This window comes from Brassica oleracea, chromosome C3 (genome assembly GCF_000695525.1).
Source record: "Brassica oleracea var. oleracea cultivar TO1000 chromosome C3, BOL, whole genome shotgun sequence".
In the NCBI taxonomy this organism is placed as follows: Eukaryota; Viridiplantae; Streptophyta; class Magnoliopsida; order Brassicales; family Brassicaceae; genus Brassica; species Brassica oleracea.
The window spans coordinates 16,139,823-16,155,540 of record NC_027750.1 but is presented as its reverse complement, the minus strand read 5'-3'; the positions used below and the strand labels follow the sequence as shown (position 1 = coordinate 16,155,540).

The 15,718-nt window shown below is 35.1% G+C and overlaps 3 protein-coding genes across 7 annotated transcripts; 2 read left to right on the top strand and 1 right to left on the bottom strand.

Moving 5' to 3' along the window:
• The first annotated feature begins 886 nt into the window (after positions 1 to 886).
• LOC106332861 (protein kinase APK1B, chloroplastic-like) lies at positions 887 to 3,501 on the top strand. Of its 3 annotated transcripts, XM_013771357.1 has the most exons (7): positions 887 to 935; positions 1,059 to 1,143; positions 1,646 to 1,971; positions 2,080 to 2,215; positions 2,291 to 2,433; positions 2,518 to 2,641; positions 2,720 to 3,501. In XM_013771357.1, exons 2-7 carry the CDS (start codon positions 1,092 to 1,094, stop codon positions 3,151 to 3,153), a joined length of 1,215 nt encoding a protein of 404 aa, XP_013626811.1. In that variant the 5' UTR covers positions 887 to 935; positions 1,059 to 1,091; the 3' UTR covers positions 3,154 to 3,501. The 3 variants fall into 3 exon arrangements, with proteins under 3 accessions (XP_013626811.1, XP_013626812.1, XP_013626810.1); XM_013771358.1 differs by lacking the exon at positions 1,059 to 1,143 and having other exon boundaries at positions 896 to 935; XM_013771356.1 differs by lacking the exons at positions 887 to 935; positions 1,059 to 1,143 and having other exon boundaries at positions 1,495 to 1,971.
• A 6,547-nt stretch (positions 3,502 to 10,048) lies between these two features.
• On the bottom strand, positions 10,049 to 11,482 carry LOC106331418 (tropinone reductase homolog At2g29310). 2 transcript variants are annotated; one of them, XM_013769768.1, is made up of 5 exons: positions 11,275 to 11,482; positions 10,977 to 11,184; positions 10,690 to 10,906; positions 10,499 to 10,605; positions 10,049 to 10,397 (listed from the first exon to the last, which is right to left on the bottom strand). In XM_013769768.1, exons 1-5 carry the CDS (start codon positions 11,337 to 11,339, stop codon positions 10,206 to 10,208), a joined length of 789 nt encoding a protein of 262 aa, XP_013625222.1. In that variant the 5' UTR covers positions 11,340 to 11,482; the 3' UTR covers positions 10,049 to 10,205. The 2 variants fall into 2 exon arrangements, with proteins under 2 accessions (XP_013625222.1, XP_013625223.1); XM_013769769.1 differs by having other exon boundaries at positions 10,977 to 11,219; positions 11,275 to 11,328.
• Positions 11,483 to 12,342: 860 nt separating this feature from the next.
• On the top strand, positions 12,343 to 15,304 carry LOC106328233 (tropinone reductase homolog At2g29300-like). Of its 2 annotated transcripts, XM_013766634.1 has the most exons (10): positions 12,343 to 12,371; positions 12,480 to 12,687; positions 12,752 to 12,798; positions 12,881 to 12,971; positions 13,059 to 13,165; positions 13,271 to 14,063; positions 14,168 to 14,375; positions 14,468 to 14,684; positions 14,778 to 14,878; positions 14,966 to 15,304. In XM_013766634.1, exons 6-10 carry the CDS (start codon positions 13,882 to 13,884, stop codon positions 15,155 to 15,157), a joined length of 900 nt encoding a protein of 299 aa, XP_013622088.1. In that variant the 5' UTR covers positions 12,343 to 12,371; positions 12,480 to 12,687; positions 12,752 to 12,798; positions 12,881 to 12,971; positions 13,059 to 13,165; positions 13,271 to 13,881; the 3' UTR covers positions 15,158 to 15,304. The 2 variants fall into 2 exon arrangements, with proteins under 2 accessions (XP_013622088.1, XP_013622089.1); XM_013766635.1 differs by having other exon boundaries at positions 12,752 to 12,971; positions 14,778 to 14,874.
• Positions 15,305 to 15,718: the final 414 nt, after the last annotated feature.

Below are 15,718 nucleotides of genomic sequence, written 5' to 3'. Positions count from 1 at the left end.
GGAATTTCCTCGGAATATTCCGACGGACTGAGGTTTCCTCGGAATTCCGTCGGTATATTCCGAGGATTTCATTTTCCGTCGGAATGTCCGTCAGAATACCGCTGTTTTCTTGTAGTGGATTAATATGATCGTAATTCTCAACAATTAGTATATGTGAAAAATCTTAAACCAACATATGTGTCTAACCATTAGTTTTATTACACTACTAGTGTTATTTTTTAATATATGTGTATTAAAAAATTATCTTAAAATATAAATGGTATTTACATTGAAAAATTAATCGATAATCTAACATTCTATATATATATATATACACAAAATATTCTAATTTTTATTATTTTGATGATTTATACATAGTATTGTGTCAAAGCGAGGACATTAATGATATTTAGTAATAAAAACGATTGTAGCTAGTCGTTGCTAAATGGAACATTTATAACAACCAATTATCTCTAGATAATGGGTAACTATTTAGCTGTAGACCACCAACGGAATCCGTATCTATATAGATACGGATTGCTATAGTTAGCCACATATTTAGCTACAAAATTAAAACGATGTGTTTTGTCACTATATGTGTAGTTAAAAAACCTGGCTACGAAAATGTCTTTGCCAATCCGTAACTAATTTAATGAATTCTTGTAGTGTCTTGGTTGTGGCGCCGGCCCTTACACAAAGCCGATGCACCCGCTTGCGGCCGTTGGTTTTATTAATAAAATTCGGCCACACCTTACAAATAATTTCTTTAGTCTAGTGGTTAACAGGTATATCCACTCTTTGTTCAGATCAAGGGTTCCATGGTCACAATTTCAACTTCTTATTTTCTTTATGTTCTTCTTTTCTTCAAAGACTTAAAGAGTGGCCACATTTTTTTTTTGGTTGCATCCAGCCTTTCAAATTCTAGGACTGGTCTGCTTGGTTGACAACGAAGTTTGGTGAGCAAAGTTTCCTTCTTATTAATTTAATGTTCGGTTTCTTTAATATGTACTTTCATCCAGCTTGAAAACATTTCAAAATCTCTTTGTCCTCACATTATGATATGTTTCTTTTTGAGATAGAAAAAAGGGTTTTGTTTGATCCGTCTCAAAATCATGGGTATTTGCATGAGTGTTCAGGTTAAAGCTGAGAGTCCAAGTAACACAGGTACTACAAGGCTCAAGCTTTCAATTTTCATATATAGAATAACGACTACTCCTGCAAATGTTTATTATTTAATTTTGAGGTTTTAAGAGTTTGAATTTATTTTGGTTGGCAATAGAGTAGGGTCTAAACTTTAGGGTTTGTTGTTCATTTATTTTTTACGTATTTTTTTCAATTCGAGGTTAGGCTTTCCGGGACTTAAGTCACTTAACTTAAAAGTTTGGTTTCTAACGCTAAAAATAATTAGTTTTTTTTTTTTATATTTCAAAAAACAAATTAATGATTAGGTTTTCGTAAACTGTCTTTTTGGGTGTTTGGCTAATTCACGGCTCATTTTAGTTGCCAGAGGAAAAGACAAGCAAGAAAATTCAGAATCTTTACATTTGTCTGATCTCTTAATTACAACAAAACCATTTGTACTAAAATTTCGGATAAATGGGTTTTGTGAAAAAAGTGCAATCAAAAGTTTTTTTATATGTAAACTATTTGTTTGGTGTTTGCATAGGTGCGAGTCCGAAGTATATGAGCTCAGAGGCAAATGATACACAAAGCATGGGAAGCAAATGCTCTTCTGTGTCTGTCAGAACAAGCCCTCGAACCGAAGGAGAGATCTTGCAATCTCCAAACCTAAAATGTTTCAGCTTTGCTGAGCTCAAAGCAGCAACTAGGAATTTCAGACTAGACAGTGTTCTTGGTGAAGGTGGATTCGGTTGCGTCTTTAAAGGATGGATTGATGAGGAATCTCTCACTGCATCTAAACCGGGAACCGGAATGGTTATTGCTGTCAAAAGACTCAACAAAGAGGGTTGGCAAGGTCATCAAGAATGGCTGGTAGATTCGAAAAGCTAACTTCAATCTTTTGATCACTTATATTGAAGAAAAAAAAAATTATATTGAAGATTGTTTGTTTATGATTTTCGTTGATTAATGCTGCTGCAGGCGGAAGTGAATTACTTGGGGAGGCTTTCTCATCCTAATCTTGTGAAACTCATCGGTTACTGCTTAGAGGATGAACATCATCTTCTTGTGTATGAGTTCATGCCTTGTGGAAGTTTAGAGAATCATTTATTCAGAAGTATTGTCTTGTCTTCTCTTGTTCATTCATCTGGTAACTCGCAATGTTATTCAATCTTGTTTCTTGCTGTTACAGGAGGTTCCTACTTCGAACCGTTATCTTGGAATCTTCGGTTGAAAATTGCTCTTGGTTGTGCGAAAGGTCTAGCTTTTCTTCACAGTGCCGAGACGCAAGTCATATACCGTGACTTCAAAACCTCTAATATACTTCTTGATTCGGTACTTCCATCTTTTGATATAATGAAAAATAGCTGTGATAATAAGATTTTATGTTTGAGAAAAATCTCATTGACATGATCACAGAACTACAATGCTAAGCTATCTGACTTCGGTTTGGCTAAAGACGGTCCAACAGGTGATAATAGCCATGTCTCTACAAGGGTCATAGGTACCTATGGATACGTAGACCCTGGTTACCTTTTGAACGGTTAGCCTCTCAAAAGTCTTTTTTTCTTTCTGTGATTTGATTTACTTCTTTATGATAACCACTAACTCTTTCACTTAGGTCATTTAACAACCAAGAGTGATGTCTATAGCTACGGTGTTGTGCTTTTGGAGATGTTGTCTGGACGTAAAGTTGTGGACAGTAATCGTCCACCGAGAGAGCAAAAACTAGTGGATTGGGCAAAACCATTACTTGCAAACAAGAAGAAGGTTTCACGAGTTATCGATAACCGTATCCGAGATCAAATCTCAGTGAAAGAAGCACATAAAGTAGCTACTCAAGTGTTCAGATGTCTCGACGTTGACAAAAACCAGAGGCCAAACATGACCGAGATTGTTTTTCACCTCGAAAACATCCAAGCTTCGCGTGAAGCAGGAGGAAATAAGACCGAGAAAAGAATGCGTAGGAGAAGAGACAGTTTTGCTCAACAAACCGGTGTGGGCGGGATAGCAACTGCTTATCCACGTCCGTCTGCTTCGCCTCTGTTTGTCTGAGAAGGAAACGATGATGTTCTGCTCTGTTTAGTTCAGATGTACAGTTTTGGTTCGGCTTATGCACCCAAGGGATTCAAGTTCATTGCTCGTCAGAGATTTGACAATTGATCTTTGGTGTGAGAGTTGTTTAACATAAAGTATAAATGATCTCTCATGTCTTCAACTTCAAGCTTTGTCATATTATGCACGACAAGGGGGACAAAGAAATACTTTCATATATATATTTACAAAGCAAAATGCACAACAAAGCAATTTCGGTAGTAACAAACAAAAGAATTTTTTGCGTTTCCTACTTTCAGTTCTTTGACTAAGAAGATTGTGGACAGTGAAACAAAACTCTGTGGATGTTAAAATGGGCTTTAACTTGACAAAGTTAACCATAACCCTGTATCAAAATCTTTAATCTTAATGTTGATTTTTGAGACATGACTAACATAGGGTTCAACTTAGTCCACGAATTTATAGGGTTAAGTTTTCAACTAATTGATTTTTCTCCACACCATTTTTATACAATATTTAAATTAAAATTAAAATTTAAAATTTGTTACAAAACTATCATTACCATTATAAACGCTCGTATATATGTCAAAAGAGAAGAAAAATATAATTTCGTCTTTGCAAAGATACCGCGTGGCCGTCGACGTCCATGTTTTATCTGAAGACTATTATAAATTTTCGATTAACTAATTTGAACATTCTAGGGTTTAGAAATTGAATAGCATATCGATTTTTGTGATTTGAGTTCGGGTAGTGGATGTCAGCTAAAGCAAAATCATGGAATGTGATCAGTGGCGGAGGGAGAAAAATCTTTTACAGGGGTCAAATAGATATAAAACATGTATTTTACCATGGTCAATAGGCTAAATTCTTCATATTTTCTGTAAGAAATGCATGTAAAATTTCTTTTTACAAAAAATCATAAGGGTCATTTAACCCACCTGAGACCATGCTATAATTAGATTGAGCTATAATTAGTAACAAACTTGAGCAATTATATTATTAAGTATATTCTAACAACTTTGATCATATTATGTGTTTACAACTTTTTGTCAAACTTTATACACTATATCTTATATGAATAATGTGAAAAAATAAAATCTATTTATATATTTATAAGAATAATTATTATTTATAAGGTAAAAACTAAAACTATAAGAAAGAGTTTCATTATTCTAGATCAATATTTATGTTTATAAGATCATATTAATTTCTAAATGATAATTTTAGAAATAATATCTTATAATAATTTTAATATAGTTTTTTAAAATAAATGTACTCATGTATATATAAATTAATTTTTCATTTTATGCTTTACATATTGATGTGAATTAAAATGTAATGCATCTTCATCCAATTGGTATATATATAAACTATAAACTAATAATTTGCATGTATATATTGTACATTAGATAAATCTTTTTGTACATACAAATTAATTTTTTGAAAATATCTCTATATATTTAATTTCTGTTTTAATATGTATGAATTAAAATATGACATATTTTCTACTTTCAATTAATATATATACAAATATATTATTTATTTACATGCATACGTTTTTGGTGCTTAAATTTTATATGCATATATTATAGGTAAAAACTATAAATATACCATAGATATAAAGCTTTTTAATTAAATATACTATATTTTATAATTATTATATATATTATATAAATACAATAAAAATTAGAACAAAAATTGAACTTACCTATGCCCGGCAAGCCGGTACACAAATATAGATTATCTATTCTGGTGAAAGAACGATACTGAAGATCCAGAGTTGGATAATAATTCATACCCTTGGATTATATAGTACATTTGGAAAGCGAGAAATGATAAACTATTTAGAGAGATAGACATGGATCCTTTGGAAACTGTCTGATATGCTGAGTCAGAATGCCAAATTTGGTTTGAAGCTAATCTCGAGAGTAGGAACCGACAAACCTTCAACACCCAGAACAGGCCCTGACTTTTGAGAGATGCATGACCAATATTTATATAACACTTGTGTCGACCCTTCTTTTGCTAAATAACATTGTGTCAACTAGAATAAGTTTTGGCCAAAGTGTGTGAATGGTGTAGCAATATGATGGCAGATAGTAGCGGTCCTGGGTACAAGCCATAGAAACATGTGTTTCCCGCCATTTTTATAATATGTGTTATTTTGGCTTTTAATTTCAACATCTCCCGTAGCCAAATTGGTTTAGGCATAGATTAAGAGTGTTCTTGGTGTCCTGTTTGAATCTCCTGAGCTGCATTCTTATATTTTCTTCTTTATTATTTTTGATTACTAAATAATAGGTCCAAATTATTTAATTTTGTTTTTAGCCCTTAAATTTTCCGGACCGGGTCTGATGGCAGATATACTGTACATGAGATTTTTGTGTATTTTATTGCCTTTTTGATGTTTCAAAAGTGATAAGAAGGAGAACTGTCTATTTTTTCCTACATGAAAATCTCACATAAATCATCAATTCTTGTGATCTGTAGTATAAACAATTGTTTGAATGATGGGCCCCAAAATTATCATAATATACGGGGGCATAATACAATTTCCCTTTTATTCTAATGGTAAGTACAACTCTGGTTACAGAACCGGTCCTAGTTTTTTTTGAGGCTGCAAGCTTAACATGTAAGAAGTGGCCAAAAATAATTTTAGCACCTGGGATGATTCGAACCCTGCTCTTTTCAAAGTGACAAGTGCTGTTTCAACCACTAGACTACGAAGTGATTTAGATAATTATATGGCCGGTTGGATTATTATAATCTGGCGGCTAGAAGCACATGTTTCATCCGCTTATAGCCAGGGCCGGCTCTGTCTGGTTAACATCTCAATATCTTGCATCGGAAGTGAAATGTATGATAGTAAGATGAAATATGTGAACTATTGTGAACCACAAATGTCTATATATTTATGCGATTTGGTACAGAGAAACTATAGTGAAAATACAATGTTTGAATCCCTGTTCTAAAAATCGGCCGCCTAGCCGCCTAGGCGCTACGCGTCACTCTTCCGCCTCGATTTATGCCAAATAGGTTTAAAAAATCGGATATCCGATTTTTTCCGCCTAGACCGCTTAAATGACCGCATAGCCGCCTAAATGACCGCCTAGCCGCCTAGGCGGCCGCCTAATCTATTTTTTATTTTTATTTTTATTTTTATTTTATTTTTTATTTATTTTTTATTTTTTTTTAATAATATTTTTATTTTTTATTTGATCTAAAATTTTATAAATATCATTTATATTCATAATTTTGATGAAAAATACACTATATTAAGTTTATGTATATTCTATTTGTGTGTTTTATACAATCTTAAACATGAAAATGTATTAATGTTATACACGATTAAATATTAACATGTTTTATAACACAGTAAACCATCTAAAAATTCCGCCCCGCATAATTTCCGATTAATCCCCGATTTTCTCTTTAGGCGCTAGGCCCAACCCGATCGCCCGACTAGCGCCTAGCGCGTTCCGGAACAGGGGTTTGAATGAAACGACAAACAATTTGAGAAAAAAAAAATTATGTAGCGTTCGAGTTATTTTTGTATAAATATTATTGTAGATTAAGGTGTGACCGGCAACCAATAAAGTGATTAAGAGTAATAAATATAGAGTAAGTCAGAGTAAAATTTTTGGAGTAAATAACATACTAAAAGAAAGAAAAAAATAAAAGAACAGAAGCTAGCGCAACTCATTTACTCTCCAAAAACCATGAATGAAAAATAAAGCGTTTATACCTTCAGTTAAACAGTAATAGGAGTAAAATAATTAAAAAATATTAAAAAAAAAAATCACTTGATTGGTTACTTTATGATACATAAGAAGTAGATGACAGGGGCAGACGTTTAGAGGAGGAGGAAGTCGTTGGAAGGTTGTACAACGAGCTCGTGAAATGGCAAGTGTCATTTTTGATTGGACAAGTTCATCTTTCTATGATAAACAAAATATAAAACAGAGTCCTTGTAATCTTTTACGATTCATTCTAAATCATTTGTAAGACTTTCTCAATCTTGTGGAATTATAATATTAGTTCTTCATTTGGTTCATTGAAGTTTTAAGATCTTTCTTCTCTTTAGATATTCTACTCTTGAGCTGCGATTCTGTGCGTTTACGAACATTGGAACCGCAAAAGGACCCCAAATATCAAGATGAACCAAGTCAAAAGGTGACTTTGATAAGTGAAAGAAGGAAAAGAAAGGCGTTTTTGTTTTGCCAAAGGACAAATTGTACAGAGTTTATTATGATCTAATTTTGCAGAGGACACGTGAAGAAGTTTGGAGAGAGCTTGAATCTTGTTAGGAGAGGGATGACCAAGCCGCTGATGCCACACATCTGAAGAAATTTGAAAGATAGTTTGCGTTGAAGAAGAAGAATCATCAACAGGAGAAGATGAATTAGAAAGAGATGAATGTAGATCTAAGACGTAGAGATTATTGCAGAGATAATCCTTCCCAATCAGGTAATCCGGAGTAAGCGCCTAGTGAAGAAAAAAATTATGAGGAAAGATGAGACAAGAACAAAAAGAGAACAGAACAGAGATAGAACTGCTCCGTGTAAGAGCACTAATGCTTAAGAGACTGAACTTGAAATGAGGAATGTACAAAACATCAAATAGAAGATCTTTTGAGAGTTGAATGGTGCCAGACAAGGTTACATGAATATGTGTTCAATCAGGAAGTGTCACCAAGGTGGTAGTGATGGACTTAGTTTGGTGAAACAATCCTAAGTTCGAACTAACGTGACAGCTAGCGCCAGTGTCAATTATCCAAGCATGAGCAGTAAAACTAAGGCCATTATTTATTCCCGCAGAAACGAAATGAGAATTAATTGAAGCGATTAGTACTTGATGGAGGATGTTCCGGTGGAGTTTGAAGAATGATTTGAGGTTGTGGTTTAGACGTGGAGGCTGTTCCATCTGAAAGACTAATCGTACTGCCCGATATCTGAGAAATATTGCCAATCAGATTATTGTGATTCGCTCTCAAGACACTTAGAAGCTTGTTGACTTGATCTGATGTCACTGTCCCCATATGAGTATCATGTCGATCCAAAAGAGATATACCATCAGTATCCTGAAGAAGAACATTTGCAACATTTTCTTTACGAGGCCAAGTATGTTGATTCTTCTGACTCGGAGAAGAGGTTGCTAATGGTGCTACTTTGTTGTAGTTGTTATGTTGCTTGTATCCTTGAGGATACCAATGAAGCTTGTAACACCGATGAACTGTATGGCCCGAAAATCCACAATGTGAACATAGCTGCCTGATCTTCTGCTTGTTATAACCAGCAGTATAAGCAGCAACCACTTGCTCTTAAGATGATGTTTGAGAAATCTGAAATGCTACCACACTAGTAATCTTCATAGATCGCTGTCTCTCTGCTTGTGAAACAAGGTTGAAAACCTTTGATATGTTTGGCTTAGGATCCATCATAAGAATCTGACCTCGAGTAGCAGTGTATGTATCATTCAGTCCAGTGAGGAATTTCAAGATATGATATTGTTCTTCTATGTTTGCTATCCGCTTGAGACTTGCACAATCATGACGAGCACATCAGCATGTATATGGACTTTCATGATTCTTTAACTCTTCTCATAGCTGTTTCAAACGAGTGTAGTACTCACTAACACTGTGTGATCCCTGAGTCTCAGCAAAAATTTGCTGTTTAATCTCCACAGTGCGTGGACTATCACTCTGCTTAAACTGATCATGTATGTCCAACCACATCTGAAGAGCTGTATCAAGATACATAATGTTCTTGGCAATGGACTTTTCAACCGCATTCACAATCCAAGTACAGACGATGTTCTTACATCTCGACCAAGAAACATGATCAGGATGAGTCTCAGCAAGTTCCGGATAAGATCCATCACCAAAAACAACTTTATTTCGAGTTCCTAACACCATTAACATAGAGCTACACCATGTGTTAAAGTTCCCTAATCCAGCGAGTTTCTTAGAGACGAGAGATATACCAGCATGATCGGCACTGTGAACGTAGAGCGGATTGGAGTTCGGAGCGAGAAGAGACGTCGACGGTTGACAATTTTCAGAAGTCTCGGTTTGCGGATTAGCCATCGGATAATCAAGAACTTGATCGCGGAAGAAGGAAAAACGCAAATAAAAGGCCAATGATGGAAAGAAAAAAGAAAACATTATTGCAATCACCACTGATAGAAGATGATAAATTGCAAAAATCTCAAGAAAACACAGTTCGAAGAACACAGCAAAAAAAAATCGCGAAGCGATACACTCATCGATTGAGAAAGATGAATAGAATCGACAAGAACGAACTGATTTCCGAGAAAATTGAAGTAAGGAAGCAAAGATTTAAGATCTCTGATACCATATTAGAATCTTGAGATCAACGAAGAAGAAAGAGTTTATTGAGAAAATGAAATCGTATATTGCTCAAGTTACCTTCCACAACTGTACAATAGAGTGTATTTATACATATGGTTTAGTAAAGGGAAGCTAAGCTAAACGAAGTTAGTTAGACAAAAGGAAACCTTTACCGATATCAATAATTCTAATAGGTTTCTTATTCGTCCCGTTTTACACGTTTAATTTTTTACCCACTAATGTATGACTTCAAAATCTCATATCCTTGTTTCATGCTTTCTAGTGGTTGTCAGTGTCCCATTCATTACGTATGTTTTCTACAGCTACAGCCCTAACGAACGTCAAAACTCTATTCTGTTAAGAGAGTCATGACTTTCAAATTTCACATAACTAAAAAATGATATAAGTAATAACCTAATGTGTATAAAATGATAGTTCGAAACTTTGAATGGTGGCACATTTGGTCTCTTGATATGGTTTAGTCGCTCATTTCTTTCCTAACGCGGATCAGGAACTCCAATTGAGTGGAGATCAAGGCGTTGGATATGTTGTGAGGCAAGATTACTTATTACCAGTACCAGTAACCAGTCAAGATTACTTATTCGAAATAGTAGGATATGATTTTGAGGCATTTGTATACATTGATAACCTCAAAGATTAAAGGGAAAACAAATCAGCAAGTAGAAAACAGAGCAATTCTGATTCAAGCATTTGGTTGATAGGAGAAGCCATTAACAGTGAAGCCTCCATCAACACAAATGGTTTGACCAGTGATATAAGAAGCTGCAGGTAGACACAAGAATACCACTAGTGATGCAACGTCATTGGGCTCTGCAGCGCGACCCAGTGGAGTTCTATTGAACAGTCCTTCTTTGTATCTAACGTTGTCAAGATACTTTAAGAAACACAAATTGACTGATGATTAGAGAAACTGAGATAATTAAATTCACAAAAAAAAAACAAATATGTAAAACCAATTGTCTTTCTTTTACTTACAGTTTGGGACAGAGGAGTCCTTATAACATTAGGCGAAACAGCGTTGGATCTTATACCATCTTTGGCCCATTCACACGCCAAATTTCTAGTTAGCTGATTCAAAGCTCCTGTAAAATAAATAACTAAAACATTCAAAAAACTCTTTGTTGATTAGCCAGTCTTGAACTGCATCTAGTAGTACCTCTAGTTACCTTTTGTTAGACCGTAAATGGATCCACAGTCAACCGATACAATTCCTGCAACCGAGGAAATGAAGATGATGCTTCCGTAGCCTGAACCCTTTAAAAGAGGATGTGAAAGCTGAGAAAAATGGAAAGCAGGTTCTAAGTTTGTTGAGATGTGGAAAGTGAAATCCTCTGCAACATATTCTGTTGTTGGCTTCCCACGAAGTACGCCCACATTGTTCACCTACGTTGAAAAACAAGACGATTTTCTCCAAGTTTTCTTAGTTGTTTCTATTATAAGATCATTTACTTACAAGAATGTTGAGTTTGCCATCGAATAGCGCGGACACTTTTTGTATTAACGTTTCTCTCTGAGGACGAGAGGTTGCATCACAGATTGAGCCACTCACTTGAAACCCTTTCTTTTCCCATTCGCTTAAACTTTGATTGAGAAATGTTTCAGAGATGTCGCATACGTGGATTCTAGCTCCAAAACTAGCTAACTCTTCTACTATGGCATACCTAAGCTTTCCACAAACATATTGTTTTCTTGAAATCTTGACCATCCATGACGTTAAATAGAAGTAGAAAATACAAAAATAAAAGACGAACCCGACTCCGCTGGCTCCACCGGTCACAAGAGCAGTCATACCTTGAAGACTCCATCTTTTATCCATTTTTGTTTGCCTGTGGGTAGCAAGAGATGGCCACAAGTGAATTAGACTGACTTTTTTAATCAATATTTGACAAGAAGTACTCGAAAAACAAGAATAATGGTAAATTGGTAGTTGAGTATGGGCCAATGACTATCGCACGTGGATTTTGTGACGGAAACGTAGCGAATTATTGGTATTTTATACAAGTCATTTTTAAGTTTTTTTTTTTTTTTTTTTTTTTTTAACAGGAGGTTCAATCGGCGATCCGTAATCCGCAAGTGGTTTCCGATTGCCCGAAGGCCCGTAATCCGCACCTGGTTTCCGATTGCCAACCGTCTAATCCCCCTGGTCCGGAACCAGCCGACACTAATACCCATTACCCAAGGACCCGGCACCAAGGCCGCGATAACTTTAAACTTGGGGAGGACGTAAATCATTCCGTGGCCACAGGGGATATTCGAACTCGGGTCCGTATCGGTGTTATAACTACCTCAAGACCACTAGCCCACCACCCCGTAGTCATTTTTAAGTTTACAAATCAGTATATCGTAACTCAAATGTTTAAGCAATTTCTCTTATTTTAACCTAAACAGACACTTGTACCCTAAAAATAATTATTAAACTTAAAACCAAAGCATTAAAATATTTTTGATTGAGTGTATTTTTGAAAATTGTATTTTAAGAAATTTTTCAATGTTATACACTAAACAATAATCACTAAATTTTATCTGCAAATGATAAAATATTTTTGATTGAATATATTTAAAAAATAATAATAGTTAACTTATGATATTTCAAGCATTTTCTCCAATTTTAGTATATGCTTATAGTATACGACTACATTGCATTTCCACCACACATACAAACTCCTTTTTCTTGTGTCGGCATACATACTCAATCATTCATTTCAGACTTATCTTATCTTTTTAATATAATTAATTCACACTTAGTGATCTTCATTTTATATATATATATATATATAATCTATGGCATTTCTAGTCATTGCAAATAACATGCAAAAGGTAAAGATGGATAAAAGGTGGAGTCTTCAAGGTATGACTGCTCTTGTAACCGGTGGAGCGGGTTTGTTTTTCTTCCTATTGATATCGTCTTCAATGGTCAAGATTTTAAGTAATATTTTTTTGTGGAACGCCCGCTTAGGCATGCCATCGTAGATGAATTATCTGCTTTTGGAGCTAGAATCCATGTATGCGACATATCTGAAACACTGCTCAGTCAAAGCTTAAGTGAATGGGAAAAGAAAGGGTTTCAAGTGAGTGGCTCAGTCTGTGATGTAACCTCGCGTCCCGAGAGAGAAACATTAATACAAACTGTCTCCTCATTGTTCGATGGCAAACTCAACATTCTTGTAAGTAAAGCATACACGTTGAAACATTTTATTTTTAGAGAAATCATCTTTTGGTTCAACGTAGGTAAACAATGTGGGCGGACTTCGTGAAAAACCAACAACAGAATATGGGTCAGACGATTTCACTTTCCATATCTTAATAAATGTGGAAGCTGCTTTCCATTTTTGTCAGCTTTCACTTCCTCTCCTATAGGCTTATGGATTTGGAAGCATTGTCTTCACTTCATCTGTTGCTGGGGTTGTATCATTTTCTTGTGGATATCCCTTTATGGTCTAGCACAAAGGTAACCAAAGTACTACTAGAGGCAAGATTAACAAATCAACAAGGATGCTCTTTTCTTTTGTTGATTCATAATATAAGTCTTGTACAGGAGCTCTGAACCAGTTAGCAAGAAATTTGGCATGTGAATGGGCAAAAGACGGCATAAGAGCCAACGCTGTTGCCCCTAATTCTATCAGGACTCCTTTGTCTCAACAAGTAAACAATAAATCAACTTAAAAAAAATATCCTTAACAATTAACAACCTCAAGTCCTATAATCATTCTCTCAAATTTTGTTTCTTGAATTTCTTGATGACTTCAGTTTTAAGGAGGCATTTTTCAGTAGAACTCCACTTGGTCGCATTGGAGAACCAAATGAGGTTGCTTCACTAGTGGCATTCTTGTGTCTACCTGCAGCTTCCTATATTACTGGTCAACCCATTTGTGTTGAGGTTTCTCCTATCAACCATATGCTTGAGAATGGCCTTGCCGCTTGTTATAAAACCGTTTTAAGAAACGAAAAAAAAAAACTGTCTTTAAAAGTGTCCGTTATCTAATAAAAATTCTCACGCTGTGAGTTTATGCACAAAAATATAAACGAGTTTGCTTTGCCATTGTGGAGATGCTAATCTTGTGGTATAATAGTGAGAATCTTAGCGACCACGCACGGCTCTTTCAATTTTGTGGTAATAGTGGTAATACAATCGTAAAAATCTTTGAAACAATTAAATTTAAGCTCAGAACTAAGCCTTTACATGTTCAACTCATCACGTGCGAATGAAGTTAGTTTTGAAAGAGACAAATGCCTGTCTCTTTTGGTAGAAGATTTTGATTTAAAAGCCAATTTGGCCTTGGACACTAGCTTAGATATTTTAGTCATATTCTCTCTTACGCATGACATTTCCACCACACAAACAAACGTAATCATTAATTATGGTTTACTACTTATCTCAGCCAACATTTATCGTATGTATATTATATAGACCTACAAGTAATGTATATTATCTTTGGCATTTCTGGTCATTGCTAATCACAAAACAAAAACAAAGAATGGATAAAAGATGGAGTCTTCAAGGTATGTCTGCTCTTGTAACCGGTGGAGCCAGCGGAATCGGGTACCTTTTTCTTCTCTGTTTGATGTGTATCACCTCTTTTAACCTTTCTTCTAATTCTATTTAATATACAAACTTAAGGGACTTAAAGTTTGAGGAATGTCTAGGTATGCCATAGTAGAGGAATTAGCTAATTTTGGAGCGAAAATCCACGTACGTGACATATCTGAAACTCTGCTCAATCAAAGTTTAAATGAGTGGGAAAAGAAAGGGTTTCAAGTCAAAGGCTCTGTCTGTGATGTAACCTCACGTTCTGAGAGAGAAACATTGATACAAAATGTCTCCTCCCTGTTCGATGGTAAACTCAACATTCTTGTAAGTAAATGATCTTAATAAGCAAATAAGCAACTAAAGCATAGTCGTGAACGGAACTTTTCTAAAGAGAAATCTTCCTTTTGTTCAAATAGGTAAATAACGTGGGAGTACTTCGAGGAAAGCCAACAATAGAATATGTGGCAGAAGATTTTGCTTACCATAGCTCAACAAACTTGGAAGCTGCTTTCCATTTTTGCCAGCTTTCACATCCACTCTTAAAGGCTTCAGGTTATGGAAGCATCTTCTTCTTGTCTTCTGTTGCAGGAGTTGTATCATTTGAGTATGGATCCATTTACGGTGTAACCAAAGGTAATAATAGTTACTACTAGATGCAGTTTGCATGACTGACTAATCAACAACTTTTTCTTCATTTTTTATATTTTGTTGAACTTATTTTATTAGGATCTCTGAACCAGCTAGCGAGAAATTTGGCATGTGAATGGGCAAAAGACGGCATAAGAGCCGTTGCACCTAATGTTGTCAAGACTCGACAGTCTCAGTCTGTAATAACAATATATAATTTACAAATCTTGTTTTGTGAATTTAGCAACTGACTTCCTCTAATCCTAACTCAATTTTGTTTCTTAAAGTATCTTGAGGACGTCAGTTTCAAGGAAGAATTGTTCTGTAGAACTCCACTTGGTCGTGCTGGAGAGCCGAATGAAGTTGCATCGCTAGTGGTCTTCTTGTGTCTACCTGCAGCTTCCTACATCACTGGTCAAACCATTTGTGTTGATGGAGGCCTCACAGTTAACGGTTTCTCCTATCAGTCACGGGCTTGAGAATGGCCTTTTAAACTTGAATAAAAATCTCACGATGTGAGTGTGTATACGAAAACATAAACTTTTTCGCAGTTCCATTAGTTTATTTTCTTCAAAAAATAGAGAAGCATGCTTAATTACTGATCCTTTTAATGATTTTCAAATTTATTCAACCAAAAAACAGTTTTGTACAATAAATTCTTCTTAGTTTTCTTTAAGCTATGGCTTTATATAAGTAAATAAACATTCTTCTTGTATTAGGATCTTAATTTAGCTAAAGGTGTGGTTCTTCAAGTTTTCTTTATCTCCATCAAGTTGCTAGCCATTTTTGCATCGCATCATCATATTGAACTTTAGGGTACAAAATCCCAAATCTGAAGTTAAAAGGAATAAGGGATATTATTAGTCCCACATCATGTGAGATGATGGTCTTTGGGTAATATATATGTGATGATGGTTTAGGGTCATTACTAGTATGGTATCAGAGCCCATCATAAAAGCCAGTAGATGATTTCCCACATAAACAGTTTTCTATCTATATAGCTGGTAAAAGTGGCTTATTTTGTTGCGGTATGTCTGACA